Source organism: Rhodnius prolixus, unplaced genomic scaffold (genome assembly GCF_049639745.1).
Source record: "Rhodnius prolixus isolate KJV_2025 unplaced genomic scaffold, Rpr scaffold_1, whole genome shotgun sequence".
Taxonomy (NCBI): Eukaryota; Metazoa; Arthropoda; class Insecta; order Hemiptera; family Reduviidae; genus Rhodnius; species Rhodnius prolixus.
The window spans coordinates 14901177-14927066 of NW_027411581.1; the positions used below are offsets into that span (position 1 = coordinate 14901177).

The 25890-nt window shown below is 34.6% G+C and overlaps 1 protein-coding gene across 5 annotated transcripts in view; it reads left to right on the forward strand.

The window, feature by feature from the left end:
- Positions 1–25890, forward strand: part of mAChR-A (muscarinic Acetylcholine Receptor, A-type) — a 154336-nt gene that overhangs the window by 79539 nt on the left and 48907 nt on the right. For all 5 annotated transcript variants that reach the window (XM_074113815.1, XM_074113784.1, XM_074113800.1 and 2 more), the window contains exon 3: positions 10392–10916. In XM_074113815.1, the coding sequence (XP_073969916.1) occupies positions 10460–10916 (457 nt within the window). In that variant the 5' untranslated portion in view covers positions 10392–10459. The remainder of the gene's footprint in view (positions 1–10391; positions 10917–25890) is intronic.

Sequence of the window (25890 nt, forward strand, 5' to 3'; positions counted from 1 at the left end):
GCACATATGAGGTAAATCTACTATTAAAACACATTTCCATAAAATTCCCTTAATAGTATTTCTGAGAGGGGACTCCTTGAAAAGTGATAAGAATTAGTTATGAGTCAAATGTTCGGGGTTGAATAAAAATTTGTGAATCGAAACTTAAAAGGATACTAAGAGGAAGCTGTGTAAAGTTGTTAGTTTTAAAGTGAGTTTTTGCATCTTTTGCATCAAGCAAATTTTGGAAAATGCTACAATTTAAACTATAATCTAAACGATATGAAATGTTAACCTAGCAAAAATGCTATCATAATGTAGTAGGGTCACAAGAAGAGACTAACTTTAGCTTTATATTATTAGGGCTCTCTCTCCTTGTCCACCTAATTCTCTTCTAATTCCTAAATAAGCTGAAATCTAAACAGCTGATTAAGCACGTCTTCTGAAGGTAAAAGCCATCTTTATCCTTCTAATTAATGAGTATTATTTTCGGCCAATTAAATTATTATTAAAAGCAGTAGCGTTATATTTATTGTTCCCTTGGCTCAACTCTGCAACAGAAATTTGTGTGGTACATTAATTAAATACAAATATTTTATTATAGTTTAATAAAGTGTCAATTATTCGATCATAGTTGAGACTGTGTTATACTTTATAAAGATCTAAATTGAAAACCGCTACAACTTTATTTACCTAATGATAGATAACTCTAAGGAACTATTTGGAGGAAGCAAAACAAGTAAAATAGCTGATTCTATAGTATATTTTCCACTGAGTCGAAATACATAGGTTTCCTTCATCGCGTACAGTTTTCGATTGTGATATATTATAATTGAGTCCGAATGGATTCGGCAGATATTTGCTACTGACCACCGGAGTTCAGCATAAAAACGCCTAACCATTGGGCAAAACTAAAGTTATACTTTGGATACTGTCACCGTTACAGTATTAGTGCTGCGTCAGCGATATAGTTGGCGCTGTCAGATTAATTCAACAAGTTCCTGACAAGTTTCTTCTAGTTGCTTAGCTTCTGTTTCTATTCGTTACTACAGAATAATTAGTTCAATGTAATGTATATTCTGGTTATTTAGTATTTCGGTTTAAGCTCGCTAAATCTCAAAGCATAGTAATACGAGAATAGATGTTTCTAATTAGACCTCAGCTTCAAGCCTTTTCTCGAAGCATCGCCTTGGCTAGCCCAGGCCATTAAATTATAAAACACACAGAGTGTCTTAAGATGTGTCTGAGGATGTTTACTGAGCAGGACCGAATAATCCTACCTTTTTAAATAAAAAGGTTCCTATGGGAGACAATTAAAAAGAATTTATAGTTCCCTAAACGACTACTTAGCTTCTATATTACTTAAATAAATATAATTATTTCTTTGTTTATTCCAAAAACTGTCCTTTTTAGCATAATGTGGTGACAGCAGTAGCAATTTCCTTCTAATTGTGTTGTTAGCAGTTGTTGTGGTTGATTTTAATGAGTACAGTCACGAAAAGGAGATTTAAAGTAGCTAAGAGTAATTATGGGCAGGAGCGGATAATTAGATTTGATTAGAATGGCTGAAGAACTGGCTGAATTGAATGACGGGTAGAGCAACATCGTGAAGAGGGTAGCATATAAGAATGATTCCTCAGTAGGTGAATGCAATGACTGAATGCAATTGAGTGTCCCGAGCAGTGGTTTCTATTTTCTGAGCCAACCTGGCTTTGACTCTTTGAACCTTTCGCAGCCACATTTTCTATCTCTGACAAAATAATACGGGTGACAGTGGTGATGTCATGAAGAGTACTTCATGGTAACTCCAGAATTGATTGTTCAATGCGCTTGCCAATCAGCTAAGCCCTTTCCTTGTAACAGCTTATTAGGTCTAGTGTGATAGGAAAATAAGGAAATAAGTGGACACATTGAAGAGGATTGCTCAAATAATACATATAGAGATGGAGTGCCAAAATGGAAATCGCCTTTTCATGAGCGGGAGGAGAATTTCTAAAGAACTCTTACGAAATTAACTGTGAAGGCTTCCGGACCGCTGTACCTAAGCGTGCAGCTCCAAAACTTATGTTTCTCTGACATTCGTGAGAGAAAATTTTCTTCCTTCTATAGCATTCTCTGGAATTCGTAGTCATTCTGTGGCTTTCCTACTCCGTGTATTTATCTCATCCTACAAGATTTAAAAATTGTAATTTTCGTCCTTCCTCTTAATCATATTCTGTCTTGTCTGTCTGTCTGTCCGCATTCTTTGAGGCATCCTGTTATTCTATCGTGTGTCCTTTTTTATCTCTTCAGTTTCCTTTCTTTCATTTTCCTAAACGCTGAGTGACTCGCCAAATAATCTGAATATCCCCTAATCGTTCTAGTTTCTATACCTTCTATTTCTACGATCATCTTATGAAAGATCTTGTTAAAACCATCCTCAATCCTAAAATAGTAATTTAGAAGATTACTGATCTCTCAGAATCTCTCCCAATGTAATTAATTTATTCCTACAATAAACTTGATGTCGAGACTGTGTTTTCCAAAAAGGAAATATCAAACTTTATTCGTTGATATTTTCGTTTTGAGATATGTGAGTGCACTCTCTTAAAAACATAAGACAATTTCTAAAAACCACTTTTACGGACTCAAGGGACCTCAAATCAAGAGCATCTGGGGAATCTCAAGAATGAAAATTTAGCGGAAAGCAGTAAAATTTCCTGTTTCTTACTGCAGTAAGTTGATAAGAAAAAATTATTAATTTTTTCATCAAATTTTTTGTAACCTAATTTTGATTGTAGCTTACTTTCATTTTGCTTTTTGTGTACTGTTATTTTAATTTGGAAAAATAAATTAGTTCTTCAGAAGTGAGAATTTACAATTTTCAAATATTAATACACTTTCATAGAATTATCACTTACATCTGTTGAATATAATGTAGTAAAAACAAAAATTAAGAAAATAAAATTAGCATCAAATATTCTAATTTATGAATATATAGTTTTCGTGACCGCAACTTAGGATGGAAGATTTGCGAGGAATCGGTCAAATAAAACAGCTCGTCTCTTTGCCAACGTATCCAGGCCCTGAAGAGGACACAATATTTGTCGAAACGTTGGCAAAGAGGCGAGCTAGTGATAAGACCTAGACGATGCTGGCTGTATGGCGGAAGCCAATGCCAAAAAAAAAAAAAGTGACGAGCTGTTTTATTTGACCGATTCCTCGCAAATCTTCCATCCTAAGTTATTTTAATTTATATTTAATTTAAAAACAAAAAGTTTTAATATATTAATAATTAGAGGAATTCCTTTAAAAAAAAAAAAAAGTAAAAAATATTCAATTATTGTTGTATTATAAGTATATAATATATTAATTGCTTGTTATAAATTATAGCATGCTTTAATGCAAATAAATTTTTAATTATTTACCTTGCTTTAAATAAAAGGCTTTAAAATAATTTTAAAGTAAAGTTATTTCTTCTGTAATTAATTTAAAATTTTCTCTTTTCTTTTTAAATATTATAAAGTATTTTTTGTTCTTTTTCTTTTGGTAATTGAAATCAAGTAAATTAAATGTAGATCTCAAAAAGGCTTGCTTACTACTTTTTAGATAAATTCTAATTTAGAATTCGATTTTATTTTAATAAATAATAATAATAAGTAGGTAGCCATTAGGTCTTTATTTTAGTATTTAAATTTAACTAAATAAACTTGTTTGAATTTTTTTTTTTGTATTACAATAATTTTTAATTTTATTTTAATTCTAACTTATATTATTTTTGTAAATAATAACTTTATACAATATTTGTTTAAATTTACTCTTTATTTATTTGGTATTTGGTCATTTAATTATTACTATTTATGTTATTAATTCTGACTTTCAGAGTGAATTTATGTGTGGTAAGTTTCATTTTTCGAACAGTAACTCTAGCGGTTCATTTCATTGAAATAGTGTTTTAAACTATGGATACGCGAAACTCAATTCCAAGACAAGCACCATTCCCTCATATATCCGTAATTAATTTTTGATCTTTCACGCTAGACCCCGGGGTTTGCAAACTTTTCTGTCACGGCTTTTCTCTGTTGCCAATCTACCTGTGATTAAAACAAAATTGATAAAGTGGAATATATGATAAATATCTTGATTGCAATTCATCATTTCCTAATAATATTTGTTTTCCAGACAGGAAGAACATCATTATAACCTGTATAATACATATTTATTGTTTGGAGAACATAGAAGTAACAAAAAAAAAAATGTTATTAGCTGGTATTACTTTAAACAGGATGTTCCTGTAAATAAAAGTTAATAAATCAGGAAGAAAAGTTTAGAAAATCATTCACAGACTTATTTCAATGTTCAATGGCGTGAATGATTATTTCAATTTCAAGATGCATTTCATACAGACGTTATATCTTTTAGACGTGACCATCGCTGAAAATCCTGTTCATACAGATATGAAGTTGCAAAGGAAGCAGAAATAATCACGGGCCTATGAAACAAGTCCAGATGTTCTTTTTTTTTCTTTTTTTTTTTTCAAGCAAGAAAGATTATCTTTATTATGTCTTCTTATGAAAGATTAACAAACAATGTACGTAATGCCTACTTCTTTTAGGCGGACTTTACCAAATTAGGCCAAATGGACGGAAGCGATTAGCAAACATACTTGGCTATAAAGTTCTCATATTTAACAAGTAAAATCCAAGTGGTAGACTGGAAATCGAACACCATCTTAGCTTTGCGGACCTCTAAGAATTCCACAAGCTTCATTTCCTTTTTATATTGTGAACATTTTTAGTGCTAATTGTTCTCAGTGTCCGGCAGAAAGACTTCTAAGGGTTGACACTTGTGTGTCTGTCGGAGATAATACTCAGCCCTACCTAGAAAACCGAATATCCTGCATTCCCTGTTATACTGGGAATAGCAAAGAAGATTTATAAAGAAGAAAGCAGAATTGGATAGAACTAATCTGGTTCTGACTATAAGTTAACAGCTTCCTCAGGGTAAATCCCAGCTTTCTAGAACAATATGAATAGACAGTAACCTAAAGAACAAAACATGTTGGAACGTTGGTTTTTTGGCGAAGGATTGGCAATGTAAATGGGACAGGAAACCAGAGGAGTTTTATGACTGAATTTTGAGCGTTATCACAGTGTTCCCAAGAGAACTTGTAGCTTCGATTGATGTCTAGTCTTTTCAGTCATCTATGGGTGTCCCATGGATCGATTGGAGAAAGAAAGACACGGTGAAGTGTAAACAAAGTGCTGGATAATAGCGTTGATTTTATACACCAAACAGTTTAATCTTCCTCTGATTGGCGGAAGTCCGAAATCGATCAGAAATACAATAAATATGGTCAAGAATAAAATCAGTATGTGAGCGATATATTTTAATCGCCATTCTGTTAACAATCTTGTAGAAGAAGTTGGAGAGTTTTTAGGATTCTAGAGTCGAGAACGGGATTAGAATTCGTAGCTATGATTCCAGTATCATTTGGGCAGGTAAAAAAAATTGTTTCAGAACAGATAAGAAAATCAGAGAACCATTTTAAGAACTAATCTGGGAGAGTCCAGTTTCGTACATTTGCGAAAGCTTCATAAACCACTTCAGCATTGATTTTATTGCTTCCGCATCCAGCTTCGAACTATCCATTGTCTGTATATGTGCGCATTTTTGGGGTTGGAATGGATAGATCTACCTCCTAAAGTACCTATTTAGAGTGAGGCACGGTTCTGTAATTCAAGAAAGATTAACTTTAATATTAAAAGAGTTGTTAAAATACCTAGTTCGAATAAAATAGCGTTACTGGAGGTGGCAATTTCCATGAGAGTTTCTTCACTTTTCCGGTTTTCCACTAAAACCATTTGAGCGGCTTCCTTTAACTACAAGTCACTAAATATAAGTTTTTGAGGCCATAACTGCGGTTCTAACCTGTATTTTTTTAAGTTTACTAAAAACTTGAGTAAACGTTTTACTTACCTAAAATAAGTTCAAGTTGATCGAGAGTAGATTTCGTAAAATTTTAAAAGAAAACTACACCATAAACATTAAAAAAGAAAACTTTCAACGAACATTTATTCAAACTTCAAAACTTAGATGGAAGTCATTTTTGAGAGCCCAATTTGATAATTAAAAATAGGCTCCACGATAGCCGAGAGATTATAGGCGAGACCTGCAGTTATGTATTGTTACCTACTGGGTTCGATTCCCAGATTTCTGGCCTTAGATTTTATTTAATGTTTATTTAATATAAGAAATTTTTAGTAAAGTTATTTGTTAGTCGACTCTGTGCTCGATACCTGATCGCCGAACTCCCCGTTTGACAATGCATTGCAATGGAGTACTGAATACATGGTTTTAAGTATATGCTGGCCTCTGCTATCTAGGGGCATTTATTCAAACTAATGAGAAAATATAGTTCCTGCTGTCTGGACTAAGTTGTATGAACAAGAATAAACAATTCATGACGATTTGTCGTCAAGAAATGTAGCTAGTATTGCAGCACAAATGTTCTGCCTATAACAGTGGTTATATTTTTTATTTTCTTTTTCTTTGTCATTTTAGGTCTTCGCAAGATACTGCAATTGTAAATGTGCAAATGATCTACCTAATTATTTGAATAGTACATTCTGTTCAAATATCTGTACAAATATACATTTTTTTTGTCTGGAGTAACTATTTACACTTTTTGCTCTAAACTATTTACAATTATAAAAGTATCAAAATCAGAGTATTAAATCAAGGGAATACCCTAAGCATTGTAAGCTCACTTTGCAAGAGAGAGTTTCTTCGATGACTATAATCAACTCCAATATTATAGTTCCCTTCAGTTGCAACTCGTGCGATCGGCAATGTGTTAAAAATTAAAATTTTATAGCTTAATGTAACCAAAAGCTAAAAATTACAATCACAGTATGCTTAAAATGAAATATAAGCTCTTAGATTTAATCAGGAAATTTATATTGATTTTCTGATAAGCTAAGCTGAACTTGTGCAAAGTTAATATGTATATAGGTATAGGTATACAGGAAGTGAGTGAATATTGTGGTAGTAAACATGTCTATAATTGGCACAAACACTTGCTCCGATAACAAGGCGGTACATATACAATAATACCACTATCAAACCAGAGTACACAGTTTGTGGGTACATCGTGGGAGTTCTCAACGGCATCATCTCCAAACGCCACAACTAATTCAGCCTCAGCAGCCCTAGTGAAGCCTTCTAGGCTGGATGGTAAATTACATTAACTTCAAGTAGGGATTTGCTAAATATTTAACTCAAATTACTTCTTAAATTTGTCGAAAATTATTTCAATTTAAGAATTAACTATAATTTTAATGATTTATCTGGTACTTATCTCTCATGTATACTTCCTTCCCAGTAAGAGGAAGTTGCGATTTGGAGATCTAAATGGAAATATAAGGCCCTGGTACTAAAGAAACAAGTTTAAAAAAATGGCCAGCCTAATTCAAAAATCGCAGGAAATGCAAATTTGCAGGAGGATATTTTGTTAATTCACCCACGATCTTCTTCATCCAACTATTACCAATTGATACCTTAAGTATGTAAATAACCACATAGATTTCTTTCTTCGTAAGATGAAAGTATTGCAATTAAACAGATTTTCAATTTCCCCAGGAAGTATCTATTTGGTGGTCTACTTTGTACGAAGGAAACTGTGTTTTTCCAAATTTTCCTCTGTTTTGTGTGTTTCTGAATGAGAGAGAAAGAAATTCTCGAGGCCCCTTTGTCTTCAACTTTACTGTGGGATATCTTGCCGCTCTCTCTCTTCTATCTTTTGGATTTCCCTACTAAACGCCATCAATTACATCTTATACTTAATCTAAGTACTAAATACCTATCAAGACTTCTTGACAGACTATCACAATTAAAACTTAACAACCAAGTACTTGCATATAACGGGCTATTGAAACAGATTTGATCTTACAGACTTGAATAGTGGGTTTCGGCCAATCATTCCATTATCTATCGACTCCAAACACTGCAGTCAAAAATTCAGCGGCGTATTACAAAGGCTCTCAAACCTAAGTCTCCAATAGAACCATTCGCTCGACCGTCGATTGAGACGGCGCTGGTCTCATGATTATCTTGGCGGTGAAGATCAATAATTGATTAATTCGAGAGCCACATACTTTCCTAATAACCAACCTAGATTTAAATCTTTATTTTTTCTTAACTACGCAACACTAGTTCTTCATTAATTTTATTTAATCATCACAAATTTGCAGAAGCTTTGCAAGGACATTATAATTATGAAGCCAGACAAAATGTAATAGTTCCAGTACCCAAGATATCTGAAATTAATCAAACTTATTAAACTAGATTTAATATTATTTGGCGTTACTTTTGACATCCAATGCTAGCGTGAATTTGTAGTTCTTCATCCTGTATTAATTACATTAGACTCGGCGTTTCCTTCTCCTTACTTCTTTTCGAACAGGATGTACACATATGCATTCATTCATTCGTTCGTTTCATCACATTTGTTTTCATGTTAGCTTTAACTAATTTTTCTTTTTGTAGGTCCACTCTTTTCTCAAATAGTACTAATTTTTTTTAAAAAAAAAAATTCTCTTTAGATTATACTCAAATTGAAAAATGATTCCGAGGTTGATTATTAAATTTTCTAGAATTTATACATATTAAATATTCTGGCCAATTTTTACGTAATAAAGAACTATGTTACCCAACTTTAGACGAGCTGTTAGATTTCCCGGCGAGACTATTCCTTTATGTTTAGTAGCAGAGGGATTCTTGAAGTGCCGGTGTTACTTTTTTTAACTAGTGAATTTCCAGTCACTTTTTCTAAGATTTATAGCCTAACATCTATCTAGTCAAGATCTGTAGCTTTTTAAAAGAATAATAACTCACAAAAACTGACTTTAACAGTCTCAATTATATTTGTTATTCTCAGTTACCTTTTCTTTGCCACTTTGAGATCACACCAAACACCATCACGATTTGTTTAGTTTTTCCTTAATTGTTAAATACATAAATATTTCTTATTTTTATAACAAAATAATTATTAGTTAGGCCATACTTTTTAAAGCGATAGTACCTTATGTCTTATTGTGAAAGAAATTGTTTTAATCTTATCTTTAACTGTCGTAGAATGCTGTTTGTTGCATTGTATCCCATCCATACAATAAAGGTACATGCTACAGGGGATAAAATCAAAGATATTTTCCAGTATTGCGGATCTTAACCACATTTTCAACAATGTTATATTCTTTTTTTCTTTTTTTTAAAATATAATCTTCAGAGGTATCCATTGTTTTTGTTTTATTCTATATCAGTAAGACGATGTCTTTAACTGTCCATATGCTATCGTCACTCTGATCGTGAGTTTAATTTTATCCTAATTAATAAAGGATTGCCGACCGTTTGATTCTCAACGCAGATGTAAAATCGGAACTGATGTTCAACTGTGAGTGCAGCTTTCTTATTCTGGTATCTCTCAACATTCCTCTTTATAGCCTCATTTATTTTAACTTTTTTGTTCTAGAACTTCCAAAGTATTAAAATATTGTTCTTATCATCTTTTTGCTTACAAAAACATGAATTAATTAAAACAATTAAATTAATTTAAAATGTATCCATCCTTCTACTTGTTATTCGTATTAAGTAGTCACTTTAAAGTTGCTTTTATATTTTTATCGCACACAAGACTAAGAAGACAAGAAACAACTCTAAGGACTGCTGGATGGACGATCCGAACCATCAACAAATAACAAACACCTGATGTACAAGACCTATCTGGTCTCTCTGAGCTGTAGGACGCAATCGAACGCTCCAATACGAAAAGACTACAGTCTCACCAATCCAAAAATCTACTTGAAAAAAAATCACCCAAGCACCCTGTTATTTGTTAAGTTCAACCCACCACACTTACCTGAATATTACCTACATCAAAGATCTACTCCTTTCATAGTTACAGACCGCTCCATAAATCACTATCACCTCCACACAAATCTCCTTATCGTGCAGCCAAACTCTCTACACATCTCAGGAAATCCTAGACGTCAGCTGAAACGTCGAGGTGACCTCAAGACCTCTTCAATTGACAGTTATCAAATTATAGGGGAGTGTCATCATTGTTAGGCTACTCCTTCATGTTGTAACTGACAGTGATGTAGTATCATCATATTTACTAATTATATTTGTTATACAGGTTAGAAGAAGAAGAAGATTTGGATCTAGGAAGTCTTTTGTTGTTTTTTAACATGGTAATCTCGTAGTATAAATGCACCAATGGGAACTCGAATGCAAACAAAAAATGGCCACCTTTCTCTCTTGTGGAATAAATATTTTTATGATTATGACTTTATTATTTATTAATTAATATCACATGTAAATATGTAAATATAAATATGTGTATACAAGAGCGTGCGTCTGGGTGTGTGTTACAGGATGGAGGAGCCAATGAAGTAAGAAGGCGGGGAGGTTGGTAGGGGACTAGAGGGGGAGTATACCAAATATGGTATCGGTTAGTAACGCCACTGAACTATTGAATCTGTCCACCGTACAACCACTACCAGAAAAGGTTAACTATTATACAGTTACTCAGATAGTATTAATCGCTATTGTAGCTGGGACACTTAGTATTGTAACGGTTGTCGGTAATATTATGGTAATGATATCGTTTAAAATCGATAAACAATTACAAACGATTTCAAATTATTTCCTATTTTCATTGGCCGTTGCTGATTTTGCTATCGGTTTAATATCAATGCCGTTATTTACTATATCCACATTAATGGGTAAATGGCCACTTGGACCGCATATATGCGATACGTGGCTGGCTTTGGATTATTTAGCCTCAAATGCCTCAGTCCTCAACCTCCTAATCATCAGTTTTGACAGATATTTCTCAGTTACAAGGCCGCTCACTTATCGTGCAAGGAGAACCACCAATAAAGCTGCAATCATGATAAGTAAGTACTTAATCTTCATTTACCTTTATATTTTCTTATCCTACTTTACTTCTTGTTCTTCTTCTTCTGTTATTTGGCACGTTTATGCACGAATTCATTCAATTTTTTTTTGTCTATTATTAAACTTGTGAAGAATTTTTATGCCTCAGCAATGTGCTGTATTATACTCTTATCTTGCCAATATCTTTCTCAATGATAAGTTGCTAAATTTTCTAATCATTTAAGAAAAAGGAATGCCTCTTTATTTCTCACAGAATTATTTAGGAATAAAGTTATTCCAAATTATTACAGTAAATAAGGAAATTCTAAATTTTTATTATTCATATACACTTATTTTTATGTATTTACATTTACAACAGATTGTAAATGACTAAATAAATTTAAAAAAACTACTAGCTTGGCCAGAAGTAGGGTGTTTCGGGGTAAGGACCACTGCTGATTCGGCCAGCCCTAAACGTAAGGACTGGGATAAACTTCTTTCTATACTGTCATTGTGAAAAACGAAGGAAAAATTAGTAACTAAATTTTTATTGCTTCCTTTCTGCCATGATGCATCCATCACCTTCAAAAATGTTAACTACAAAATGTATATGTTGTTCCCTTGCAAAGGATGTTGTGGCTCCTATACACAGCCTCGATCCAATGCCGTTGCTTTTTTCACATCATTTACCGCTGTGATAGATCGAAAAACATGAGATTATCGGATCGCATTATCATTTCACTCTTGACGATTGATTTGATCGTTGCTGTATTCTTTAGCTTTGTCGTTGCTGTCTTCACCGAGAACCAGTGTGAGTCCAGCGATGATCTGAGCGCATTCACTCTTGACAACGAGATGCTTATACTTTGGAAAAAGTTTTTGTTCTTTGTGCCAGCTGATTCTAACAGACTGCAGCTTCCTCAATGCTGATTGTTTGGATGCCCCAAATTCTTCTTTCCCCCAGTAGTTTTAATGTTATTGCGAATACGAATTTCTCTGACTGACAGTCCAGTATCTCTTCATAGGCTGTTCTAGGCTAAGAAAACTACAGGAAGCCTAATCATACTTTTTCGCTTGCCAGTTCAAGCTTTCTATACCATCCCTTTATTAGGCCGTTATCCTCACGACAGTACGCTGCGGCCCTTTTGGATCCTGTAAGTTCTCTCAGCCTTTAATAGGACAATTTTGAGCCATGTATTTTGGGAAAATTAGGAGGCATTTTTGAGCAAATCTCAACATAGAAATGCTCAAAAAACTTACTAAGAGATATTTCCAGTTAGAGAGGAATAATTTATAATTTCACGTTTGTGATAAGACCTGAACGAAATACTACCTTTGAACCTACTGCGCATCTTTTTTACAGTTTAAGCGAGCATTTAAATACAGTAATTCAATACTGACTGACAGACCATTTTCATGAAACCACTTCTTTCAGGCAGAGGAAACTTATAAATAGGATTCACAATGAAAACTAGATTTCGACAAATTTGACCAGTTTGTATCCGTTTATCCAGTAAAATTTGTAAAAGTTTGATGCAAAATGAAGAAAGACAAAGTTTTATGATTATTTATTTATTTCAATTAATTATTTGTTTTAGGAGTTCGTGTTTTCAATGAAATTAAGGTTGAAACTTTAGGAGAGCGTATAAAAAAAAACGGAAATTAATAAATGTTTACAACGTAAATATAGATAACGTTGGAAAAGCTTCGTTTTATTAAATAAGAAACAAAACAAAACTGAGAATATAAAAAAGGAAAAGTTTATCACCAACATATTTGAATAGAAAAAGGAAATACAATATTTGTCTATTGGAAAAGTGGCGACTAAAATAGACTTAATGACGTTCAAGCAGGAGGGAGTGCTCTAATTTCAAGAAGGCATTGGCTCTAGGCCTTTTGACAATATTGAAATGCTTTCTATTCCTGTCATGGCTTCTTTTTCTTTCTTTTGTTTGACCACGAGAACAGTCTAGAGATAGGACTATGACGTTTGGAGTGGAGTAGGTCGGCAGAAGAGCAGAGAAGCGCCATTAGACTATAGTATGAGTCACTTTGAACACGAGACGGCCAGCCAGGACTGACAGTGGTGGAAGGCGCTCTAACATTGACAGGTTTTGATGGAGAATATCGATGGATAGAAGGAAATGGGCAGATGGAGTTGGAAAGGAGATGCCGAGTGATTATGGAATCCAATTTCCTAATCAGAATGGCTAGTAGATTGACTTTCTCTCACTCTCCCAGATGGTGATGGTTCTCTTTTTGCAGAAGTACCGCCTCCCAGCTAACCACCTGCACAGAAAGAGGTTTGCATGTGGACGTTGATGCAGGGAGCGGGAAACACGAAATAATCTGGTGGGAAAGTCCACTTAACTTTCCCAGTTTGCGCCAGTCAATTTTCTGAAACTTAGAATTCGTTATGAAGATTCGTGTTGTAGTCAGTATGAAGCATAAAACGATGCTGTTGTAGGAAGCGTGACGACACAGTTCCTCCAAGGATGATGCTAATAGCCGGTATTCTCTGAGAGAAAGATTCAAGCCACAGTTTGTAAACATAACCGCTGGTCCATGTTCAAAATGGTGCTCCCTCTGGTACTCACATTGTTTCAACTTGGAATCCCAGTTTACCATTTCGTAATTAAATCTAAAATTTTGTCCAGTATCTAAAGTGGTACTTTAGAGTAGAGCTCTAATTTCACCTCTTCCCGAGACAATGCATAGATCAAGGTTTTCGGCAAACGATTCCTAAACAAAAAATGTTAAATTTATTTGGAAAATGATTCTTAAGAAAGTTCTGAGGAGAGATGAGATTAAAAATAGTTATTTAGCTTTTAGAACCGACTTTATTGCCTGTAAAACACTAATAGAAATTTATTATTTAAGTAAAATTATAATTTAGAAGATAATCGGTGAAGCGGGGGAACTACCACTTGACTGAATAAACTTGAGGTAAAGAGAAAGGACATGCTTCTCAACGGACATCTGATGTATAAATTTTGAAATGTTTTGAGTTATTTCTCTTGGAGTTCATTCTCTCAGTCTGACTCGTATATTTTTTTTTATCAAAAAAAGCAAACTAGTGGTGGCAGAAAGTGAACCAGCTCTAGGAGTATGTTGCATACAAAATAGCCTTGTGCATATGACATCAATAGATTTTGACATGCATCGTCAAGGAATTTAGATGAGCCACCATAATATAGATCTTTTCAAAAGGTTTCTTTGACTCAAATAATTCGACAACGAATAAAACTCTCCTTTCTATTATTATTATTATTATTATTTATGTATTTCTCGTTTCAGTTCCTCGCTGAGCTGCGACGACACGAATCCTTTAATCTACGAGTATATCTTGGTTGCATGCATCCTACAATGGTTAGGTTCCTTTTTTGGCAAACGTAAGTCAAGCGGAAGTACCGATTTACCGGCAAGGTTTTAACGAAAATTGGACATATTGTAGGTACACCTCATCTCTCCTGCGGACCATTCCTTTTGCCTAAATGTACCTTTTTGGTTAGGCATCCTTTACTTCCAACTGCAAATCAGGAGGGAGGCGGTTAGCAAAAATATTTTACTTAAATTTCTCCTTTAGCACATCTAATGAAATCCAAGGCGAAGATGTTTGTCCAATCCAGCATCATCTTTGCTTTGCTTTAACTCACCAAACTCACATCACATAGAATTTTAAATTTGTCTAGGAGCAGTAGTTATCTAAACCTTAAAAATAAATCTTAGAATGGATTTTTTTTAAAATAAATCCAAATATTAGAGTAAATATACGAGGTTTGTAAATTAAGTAATGAGACTGATTTTTTTAAATTTTTTTATTCAAAAAGAATTACAATTCTATATTGTCACCTTCAAAATAACTTCCTTCTGAAGCCACACAACGCTGGATACGTTTCTTTTACTCCTCATAGCAGTGCTCGAAGGATGGCGAAGTCGAAGATCAAATGCATGCTGATTTGTTTTTTCGATATCCACGGAATCGTCCACAAAGAGTTTCTATCTCAAGGTTAAACGGTCAATCAACACTTTTTACCGAAAGGTTCTTGAAAAACTTCGAAAAAGGGTCAGTCGTGTGAGACCAAACATCGAGAACAAGTGGGTGTTGCATCATGGGTAATGTTCCTTGTCACACAGCAATTTCAATAAACGAGTTTTTGGCCAGTAAAAACATTCCTGTGGCTGCTCAGCCTCCTTATTCGCCTGACTTGAGTCCTTGTGATTTTTTTTCTCTTCCCGAAGTTGAAAAATCACCTCAAGGGTAACTCATTTTGGGACAGTCGAAAACATTCAAACGGCTGTAACCGACCTGCTGAAGGCTATTCCAGTATCGGAGTTCTAGCACTGGTATGAGGAGTGGAAGAAACGTCTCCAGCGCTGTGTGGCTTCAGAAGGAAGCTATTTTGAAGGTTATATTAGAGATGGTTTGACACAACTGAATTATTTGGAGGAGATCTATGTCTTGCGACTTACTCCCTGTGACAGTTAATCATCAATGAAGGCTGTAAGATCACAAAAGAACTGTACCTGTCATCCCCCGCACATACAATATACAATCCGACAATATTATTGATTACGTCATCGGCTAAGAAATATCCTCATAAAATTTATGAAGTATTCACTTCCTTTTTCTTTAGCAAAATAACAATATATTGTTCAGGTTTTCTTCACGGTCGGTGAACATGAGTCACAATGCCAAGTAAGCAGCTACTATTTTGAAGCAGCTGAAAATTGAATCTGTCCGTTGTAAAAATTGTATCTAGCTTTGTGGACTTATAAAAAAAGTCTTGTATTCTTTTGTCACGACTGGCGGTATCGAATCTCTGTTGCATTTCATTTTTTAGTCGGTGGATGCAAAGCAAATAATGCTCTGTTTCACGAACAGTATACGAATGATAGAACGCGATTTGCATCGCAATTTGTCCAATTTTTCCATCGTTACATAAAAAATAAAAACGAGATTAAAGCTGGCAGCGAATAACCACCATCGTCAAGAATAAATGCGTAGAAAACGAGAACATAAATAGAACTTAACGTCAAGATCAAACGTCAATGTTATTGCGGAGAAGACTTCTCCCTCTTTCTTTTTTGCGCAAATGCGTTAGTTTAAGGTAATTCATTGGTTTCGAATCATTCTCATGTTCACGGTTATATAATTAATTAAAAAATTCGCTCACCCTTCTTTCTCTTTCTACCAATACTCGAGCTCTTGTAAAAATGGATTTTGTTTTGTTTTTTTGGTTCTAGAAAATTCGATTAGGCGTACTTCTCAATGAGACAGTGGTGATTAGATAGAATCAAGTCCACAACACCGGAACCGATTCCAAAAACTCGTTCACCAATTCCGTCATGGGTTTAATTTCATTCAAATACCGTGGAATTAATTAAAAGTTTTAATTAAGATTATACTTGAACAGTCGATAATCGCTTTTCTTGAATACCGCAACCAAAAACCAAAACTAATAAACTGCAATAACTTTTTCCTTTACCATTTTTTTGTCTTTTTGGGTAACTTTTATTTAAATTTTCATTAAAAATTATTTATAGTTATAATCCATTTATTTCAAACAGCAATTGTAAGAAGAAAAATTCTTGCTGCAGCAAAATGGTAAACATCAAACTGGAGGAGATCTTTAAAATTTTATGCGAACCTAAGGTACTTTAAGTTGTTTTCATTTTAATCTGCCTAATTTTGGTGGGAATCACTATTTTTAAAAATAAACATATGAATTTGTTTGAGAAAAATCTTTTTCATATAAATTCTTTCCAGCGAAAAGTATTCATGTAAGGCGGGAAGGCTTTTGGGTAAGGCGGTCATTCTGCGGTCCTTCATTGGACATTTCTGCAAAACTTCTTGCTGTCATACTGCAAAAGGTTTATGGATCCATAGTCTATTTTATACACTACACGATCCAAATACGTTGATGCTGATGTTGGCCTCAATTCTGCTGATGCGATCATCACCTCAGTAGGGATAGAAATATATTTCAATCGTTTTTAATTACGAAATATGTAATTATTCCTTTTATCCATTATGATTTAAACTATTGGTAAAAAAAGACCATATGTTTCTGGAATTATTATACTGAATACAAATGTACAATGAATAGTTCTAAATGTAATTGTAATGTTTATTTCCTAATTACTACATCCTCATTTCCTTTAGATTCACTCATTTATTAGTTCTTTCCAGTTATACTGTGAACTATTGTACTCGTATATTAGTTCTTTCCAGTTATACTGTGAACTATTGTACTCGTATATTAGTTCTTTCCAGTTATACTGAGAACTATTGTACTCGTATATTAGTTCTTTCCAGTTATACTGTGAACTATTGTACTCGTATATTAGTTCTTTCCAGTTATACTGTGAACTATTGTACTCGTATATTAGTTCTTTCCAGTTATACTGTGAACTATTGTACTCGTATATTAGTTCTTTCCAGTTATACTGTGAACTATTGTACTCGTATATTAGTTCTTTCCAGTTATACTGTGAACTATTGTACTCGTATATTAGTTCTTTCCAGTTATACTGTGAACTATTGTACTCGTATATTACTTTTGTTTTTATTAAATTGAAAGAATAATTTTATTTCCAAATCCTTTTTATTTTTATTATTCATTTCCTTTTAATAGAACAAAAGTGTTCTTATTTTATCAAAAGTTTGGTTTTTTAAAGTTTTATTCAGTGTATAAAACATTTGTAAGCATTAACCAAGTAAATTCTTACTGAGAATAATTGTTAAATATAGAAAATACAAATCTATTTGCCCAACTCGCAGCATCCTCCCACACTGTTATGAACAACAGAAGATCAACTATAGATCACAGAGAGACCAATGAATGTTCATTCTGGCCATTTCCCATCCAACTTCAGTCTCTTAGTCTTTGTTGAACAATATTCTCTTCTCTGTAGAACAATAACTATTCTATATACAAAGTAGAAAGTTCCATCGTACTCTGTTCAAACTTAAGCTCTGTCCTCCCTCCACAACTTAAAGAGCTCATATTTATCTTCCACTAAATATTAAGTTCAAAGCTTTTAAATTGTTAAAATTCTTTCTATTAAGTTGAATACTGGTATTCTAAGAAAGGAAAGTATTTAATACTTTTTATTTAATTTTATAAAGCAACTTTAACTTTATACAAAACTATGTATATTTATATCTTTAGAATTTAAGTTAATATTTTGGAAAGATGACTTTTTTATTTTCATATTATTCTACTTTACCTACAGTAAAGAAAATGTGTGGCAAATTGCGACATACCTGTCAAATCGGGTTACCACTAAAAATCCCTTTTTTGTCTTTATAATCATCCTGATTATTGGAAACTGTCACCATTTGCAAAAGTAAATGTTCTAATAGTGTCCTTGGATTTGCTTGTTTGATTTATAAAAGCAACAATAGTTTAATTCAGATGCGTGTCCTGAATTGCGATTCAAGGCATGCAAGCGTATCCATTACAGACTTTCTTGCTAACGAACTTTTAGCTTTCTAGACTTTTTAAAGCACTACATTTAATTGAACATGCATCGCATGCATATTTTAATACCATGTTTACTTCATGAACTACAAAATCGGCGATCTAATCTGAAAATAAAGATGGTAGAAATTAATTTAAATATGGCAAAAAAGTGGACACGCTTCGTGATTTTTCCATCACTTTAGACCCTCTTTGCCATCATGTTTTGTGTTAGATTTTGAGTCATAAACAGAATTACACATCTTATGAAACAGGAACACCATAATTATGAAGGGGCTCTCTCAAAATCACTTTGGTCCTTCTCTTTCTAAAGAAAAACCGGAGTCTGGATCACACGTTCCTTCATCACATTGTAAATCACGATCATCTACCCAGATTGTCTTCTTGATTCTTCAGCTAACTCAAACTAGACCTTCCCAGTGGCCATTCTCCCTTCAAGGAGGTGAAGCTCTTCTATGGCCACGATGTCCATCCATTATATGCAAATAGCCTAACCACCATCCTTAATCAAGGCTACCAGATCGATATCCTTCAGCTTCTTCAATTTTTTTTTTTTTATCATCTCGTTCATCATAATGGTTAAGCGCAGCACTGACCCAGCAGTTAAGTTTTGAAACAACTGCCAAAATGAGAATCTGTGGCACAGAGGGTTGACTGGCCTAAGACTATTTTTGTCAAGAATTATTTTTTTTTTCGTCGATTGCTAAGAATCGAATCCAGATATTTGATATTTTTCACTCCTTTGTAACGATATTCATTTACGTGCAAAGTTTCAAATCTATTCTTGAACTAGTCTCCTAGTATTTTGTCCTTAAGCGGGAAAATCTCCTGCGTCATGATCAGCATTCAACTGCAGCTTGTTAACACCAAAATCAATACTGCATTAAAATTGTAGTAATTTTGTCCTTCATAAATGTAGTAATTACATACTTCTGTTCAGTGTAATCTACTAAAAGCTCAAGATAAATTCAAATGCTAGTAAAATCTGTAGAAACTTTTCATAAATTGTACTAACTGAAGCAACAGGAACCAGATGTTTTGGATCCAAAATACAAAGTTAATATACCATGTAAAATTATAAGTATAGTGGCCTTGTTTGTCAACTATCTTCCACATAATGTAATTAATATTTATCATTAGAACTGGGATTAAATTAGCAGCAACCCGGGATTCTTCTTTGGGATAGGTTGGGAGGCCAGCCCAGAAATGAAGGATGGTACTGGAATACATGGTTTTCAATCTATGGAATTCATTTACTCCCGATTTCTGCGTACTGAGATTATTGTGGATCTGCAGTACGACCTTGGAAAACCTGCTACCAATTTTCCGTTTATTCTCTTTCAAGTGTGTAAACAATGTCTCCTCTATAATTACTTGTATATACATATGTATATTTTAATTAAATATTCAATTAAAAACAATTCCCCGTAGGGGGAAGTGGACTAGCCACTTCTTCAGGGAGCTTGGCGTCCCTGCGGGTATCCCAGTCTAACAACACTTCAACACTCACACTGACACCCCTGAACACTCACACACTACACTTAGGACCTGCAGAGGTAGTTGCTGTGTGCAGCTACTTGGGTTTAGCGAACCCACAGGTAAACTCGAGCTCCCCACCACACACCTCACTCACACCTTAACACTCACACTATACAGACGACTACAAACCTAACCTAACATGGCGGAAGCAGAAGAGGTGTCTTTTCAAGGCGCGATTAAATTATTGAAAAATGTTACGAAAGTTAGTGGTAATTTACGAAACGACCTTAAACATGATATACTTCAAGCTATAAGTGAGTTAAATAAGGTGTTTTCTAAGTTGCATAAGGAAATAGAGGAGCTAAAAGAGCAAAAAGAAAAGAGCGTGACGATTTTACGAGAAGAGCCAAAGAATGGAGCAGAGGTGATGACGTATGCAATGGCCGCGTCAAAACCAATATCAGGTAAATTACTAGAGGACATTAATACTAAACCTAGTTTTAAGATGGTAATTAAGTCACAATCAAAAGAAACAACATCAGAAAATATGAAAGCTTTAATAAAGAGTAAAGTTAATCCGAGCTCTTTAAAGGTTGGTATTAAAAATTTCAAATCTATTTCAAATGGTAGAGTATTGATAGAGTCTCATAATAAAGAAGATATTATTAAGATTTGTGCGGAAATTAATAATAAGTTAGGAGATGTGGCAAACGCACAGATATCTAAAAAACTAAAACCTAGATTGATTCTGTATAATATTCCAGAAGAGGTAAACAAAGATAATGCTCTTACACTTATTCAGCAACAAAATTCTGATGTTTTTGGAGAAAATGCTGATGTGTCTGTGGTGCACTTACTCGAATTAAAGAGAATACATAAAAGACATATGGTTATAGAAGTAAGTCCTACCTTAAGGAAGAAGATTCTTGATTCTGGTGTAAAATTAATGTGGAGCTTATGTAGGGCTCGGGACCATGTATCCGTATTACGATGTTTTAATTGTTGTCGTTATGGACATCACTCGCGAGATTGTAAAAATGAATTGACGTGCTCCAATTGTTCAGAAAACCACTCTCACAGAGACTGTCAGGTTAAACAGAAAAACTTTACTTGTACTAACTGCGTTAATCACAATAAATACACTAACAGAAATGCACTAAATTATAACACAAATCATTGTTCAATGAGTAAGCTTTGCCCTAGTTTTCTAGATAGAATTAAAGCTCGCTGTAAAAATATTGAATATAATGTTGATTGAAGTAATAACATTCAATAATGACAAGTAATATGGACTCAAACACAATCAGAGTTATGTTGAAGTGTTTACAAATAAATTTGCAAAGGTCAAATAAAGCTACTGCAAATGTAATTGAATTCATTAATAGAAATAAAATAGATTTAATATTCATTCAAGAACCAGTTTGCTGTAATAACAAGATTATCGGATTCCCAAATAGTTTAAGAATTTATCAGTACGGTGAAAATAGGAAAAGGGCGGCAATAATAATAAATAATAAAAATATTGACGCAATTCTAATTTCAAATTTATCCAATGAAGATGTAATAACGATTGAAATAATTTATAATAAATTGCATTTTACAGGAGTTAGTATGTACTTAGATCGTACCCGTAATATAAAAGACGATTTTAAAATTTTGGACAATATATTAGATAATAGAATTAGTAAAGGTTTACTCTGTATGGATTCTAACTCAAGATCTAAGGCCTGGTACGATGTTATAACTAATACTAGAGGAAATGATTTAGACTATTATTTTTCGTCAAAAAAATTACTTGTTATGAATGAAAATACAACCATACCGACATTTCAAACGAGTAGAGCTGAAAGTAAAATAGATTTAACTGTTGCCACATATTCTATGACACCTCACATTACTGATTGGTGCGTCAGTTCGCAGGTCAGTCTTTCTGATCATAATTATATACTATTTAATATAGTTGAATCTCAAAAAGATATTTCAAATAATAACAACAGTACATTTAAATACGACACTAGGAATGTTAAATGGAATATTTTCAATAATAACGTATATAAAATTTTTTCTAAATTACTTGAGGATCGTTCACAATGTACTTTTGAACTTCCTCTGAACCTTGATTTATTATTGACAGAACAAGTGATCAGCTGTGGTGATTTAGATGTATTTGTGTCTGATTTTCAAAATGTTTTGATTACAATTTGTGATGGCTCTTTTTCAAAATATGGAGGTAAGAAAGCTGTTGATAGAAGATCCATTCCATGGTGGAATAGTGAGTTAACGAAATTGAGAAAAGAAACAAATGCTAAGAGAAGGAGATATCAGCGAACATATACAAATCAACAGTTAAGAGAGGAAAGGAAATTAGAGTATTACAAAAGTAAGAAGTTTTATACTGATTTATTAGTTAAATCGAAAATAGAATCCTGGAGAGAGTACTGCAATCTTACCAACAAGACACAACCTTGGAATTACGTATACAGAGCGGCAGCAGGGAAGTTAAAGAGAGCTGAAATATTGACAACTCTTGAGAGAGAGGATGGTACATTTACTAAAGGGTTACATGAGACGCTTTGTTTGATGATGGATAAATTTGTAGTTCAGGATGATGTTCAAAATGATGATCCTATTCATATTCAGAAAAGGATACACGCTGATAAACTGTTAAATACACCTAATGATATACCATTCTCTACCGATGAGATTCTTAGTGTTGCTGGAAACATGAATGCTAAAAAAGCTCCTGGATTAGATGGCATTAATTCCAAAATATTCTATAATCTTGTGCAAATTCTTCCATTGTTTTGCACTGCAATGTATAATGAATGCCTGCATAGAGGTATTTTTCCTTCTGTTTGGAAGATTTCTAAAATTATTCCAATAGTTAAGCCAGGCAAAGAGTCTTCTATGGATTTGTCTAAATTTAGACCAATAAGTCTTCTGCCAACAGGGGGGAAGATTTTGGAAAAATTATTGATAAATAGAGTGATGCACTTTGTCAACTATAAAGAGCTTATAAGCTCTGATCAATTTGGATTTGTTCCGCAGAGAGGTGCCACTGATGCTATAATGGCAGTTAAGGATTTTGTATTGAAAAGTCTAAGTAGGAAGGAAGAAGTGATACTAATTTCGTTAGATGTCCAAGGGGCATTTGACGCTGCATGGTGGCCAGCTATATTGGGCCAAATGAGAGGTTTTAATTGTCCAGCTAATCTTTACAAGTTAACGAGAAGCTATTTCACAGAAAGATTTGGGATTCTGGCGTATAATAACATATTTGTAACAAGGAAATACTCGAAGGGATGTCCTCAAGGGTCCTGTTGTGGTCCCGGATTTTGGATATTACTCTACGACTCTTTGCTGAGACTGCACACCGACTCCAACATCAGGTTAATAGCTTTTGCGGATGACTTAATGATATTGATAAGAGCCAAGACAGCAATTGAACTGGAAATGGAGGCCAATTTGATCTTACATGAGGTCCAGAATTGGGCTGGTGTAAACAAAATGAGATTCAATCCTTTTAAATCTAAAGTTCTTTTGGTAAGTAGAAAGAAGATAAAGCACCGTATGTCAGTTTTCTTAAATAATGAAAGGTTGGAACAGGTTTCGGAATTGAAATACCTTGGTGTTATTTTTGATGGGAAATTTAAATGGAACTGCCATATAGAAAATATAAAAACAAGATGTACTCAACTGATACATCGTCTTTCCAGGACTGCAAAGGTGTATTGGGGTATAGGATGTGACGCTCTGCAGATAATTTATTCAGGTGCTATACTTCCACTTTTACTGTACGCTGTTCCTTCTTGGATTGAGGCTCTGGAAGTTGGCTATAACAGGAAGAAGTTGTGTTCGGTACAAAGATTAATTGCTATTCGTATAATTAAAGGTTATAGAACTATTTCCTATGAAGCGGCTTGTGTTATAGCTAATGTAGTTCCTGTTTACCTCAAAGCAAAAGAGAGGGTTGCTTTATATGAAAGAAACATCGCTTGTTTTAACATGGAGGAAACACATTTTGAGAATGTGGAGTTAGAGCGTCCTGTGCCCATCAGGGACTGGCTTCATCCGGGTCTGGTCTCTTTAGGAACATCTCAGAAGGTGTGCCCAACATACAACGTCTACACTGATGGGAGCAAGATTGAGGGAGGTGTAGGTTGTGCTTTCGTAGTGTACAACGGGCAGGGTGACATTGTACATCAGGAGAAATTTAGGCTGGCCGAATTTTGCTCTAATAATCAGGCTGAGTTGCTTGCGATTCAGAGGGCTTTGATCTGGTTGGAACAAAGATATGAACAACTTGAGCGACGTTCTTCTGTGCTGAATTCGGACAGTCGGGTCTCTCTGCTAAGTATTAATAATGCTAACAGGAGGGAGCCATTGTTGGAGTGTATCAGGGGATCTGTTCATGCTTTATCTGCTGATGGATGGAATTTAGGCTTTCTTTGGGTCAAGGCACATTGTGGAGTTGAAGGGAATGAACGTGCAGATATGTTGGCGAAGGAAGCTGCATTAAGCACACTTCCTGTATCTTACGCCAGAGCTCCTGTATCTTATCTCAGGGAAATTTGCAGGCAAGCAGTGTATTCTGGATGGGAGAAAAGATGGTATGATACAGCGAATGGAAGCGCTACAAAACAATATTTCCCTCATATTGTTGATCGGCAACGTGCAGTCTATTTGCCATTGGGATACATGCTCACTCAAGTTCTGAGCGAGCATGGAAAACATCGAGCCTATCTATATAGATTTGGTTTGGCTGATAGTGGGCTTTGTTCTTGTGCGGAAGAGGTTGAACAGACATGGGACCATTTGATATACCATTGCCAAGAACATGAAAGAGAAAGAAGTCGGTTGATTCGATATGTGCTTTCAACAGGATCAAGATGGCCACTACAAAAGCAGAAACTGATATCGAAACAATATGTATGCCAGTTTGTCCAATTCATTAATAAAATCAAATTAAACAACTTAGATTAATGTAGACAGACAGTTGTGATAAATTGAAGTAATTTTTCAATGTTTATTTATCTATTCATTTATTTTCTTTTTGTTATCTGCTAGTCCTATAGTTATTCAAATGTAAATTTGTGATTATGTGATCTATAATACTAAGTGATAGTAATATATACATGTAATATGTAAATGGAGCATGTAGAATAAAGTTTAATAATAAAAAAAAAAAAAAAAAAAACAGACGACTACACACACTGCACGAACAAGGACACGCACTCGTCGAGAGTCAGAGTATAAATATCTCTCCCTCGCGTGCCGTGGCGAGGCTTTGGGGCTAGGGTGGAAAAGAGGATCCTGGGCATTGAGGGAGACGTTGACCTGCGGGCTTCTTATCCCAACACATGTCTTTGGCCTCGGCTTCACCCGAGAGCTCCACCTGGAGGATACCCCTACTTCAGGAAATCGGCTAGGGAACCCTGTCTCAGACAGGTTCCTAGGGGTAGGAAGGGGGTCACGGGGGCACGGGTCGGTACCTGGTACCGGAACGATGTCTTCCGTGGCACCTGACTATATCAAGGTTTGATGGTCCACCCGGACAGTAACCGGGTCCATTTGAGCGTCCGTGGAGGCGGGCCCACGAACCTTGATGAATCCCTTTTGATTACTATGGCTAATCAAATCAACCCCCTAGGGCTCAGCCCACCCATTTTCCCTATCCAAACCTCCAATCCCACTCCCTCCCCACATAACCCTCTCCCTTTACCTATCCTAATTCCGAACCCACAACCTCCTATTATTTCCCTCACTCCCCAACCTACTAAACCCCAAACGACCGTTCAAACTAGGCAACGACATGGCGAGGACATGGACATTTCTACAGGACTTACGAAATCAGGTTCGCAGTTCACCCTGCAACCATTTGGCCCCTCTTCCCCGCCAAGGAAGAAAGCCAAGGGCGGCAACAAGCAGGAAAGCAAGAGTCAGGTAAGTTATAAATTCATAGATCTCGAAGAGGACAACTGGGGAAGATTCTTCGTGGTTAAAAAGAAGGAGGGTACCTTTGTAAACG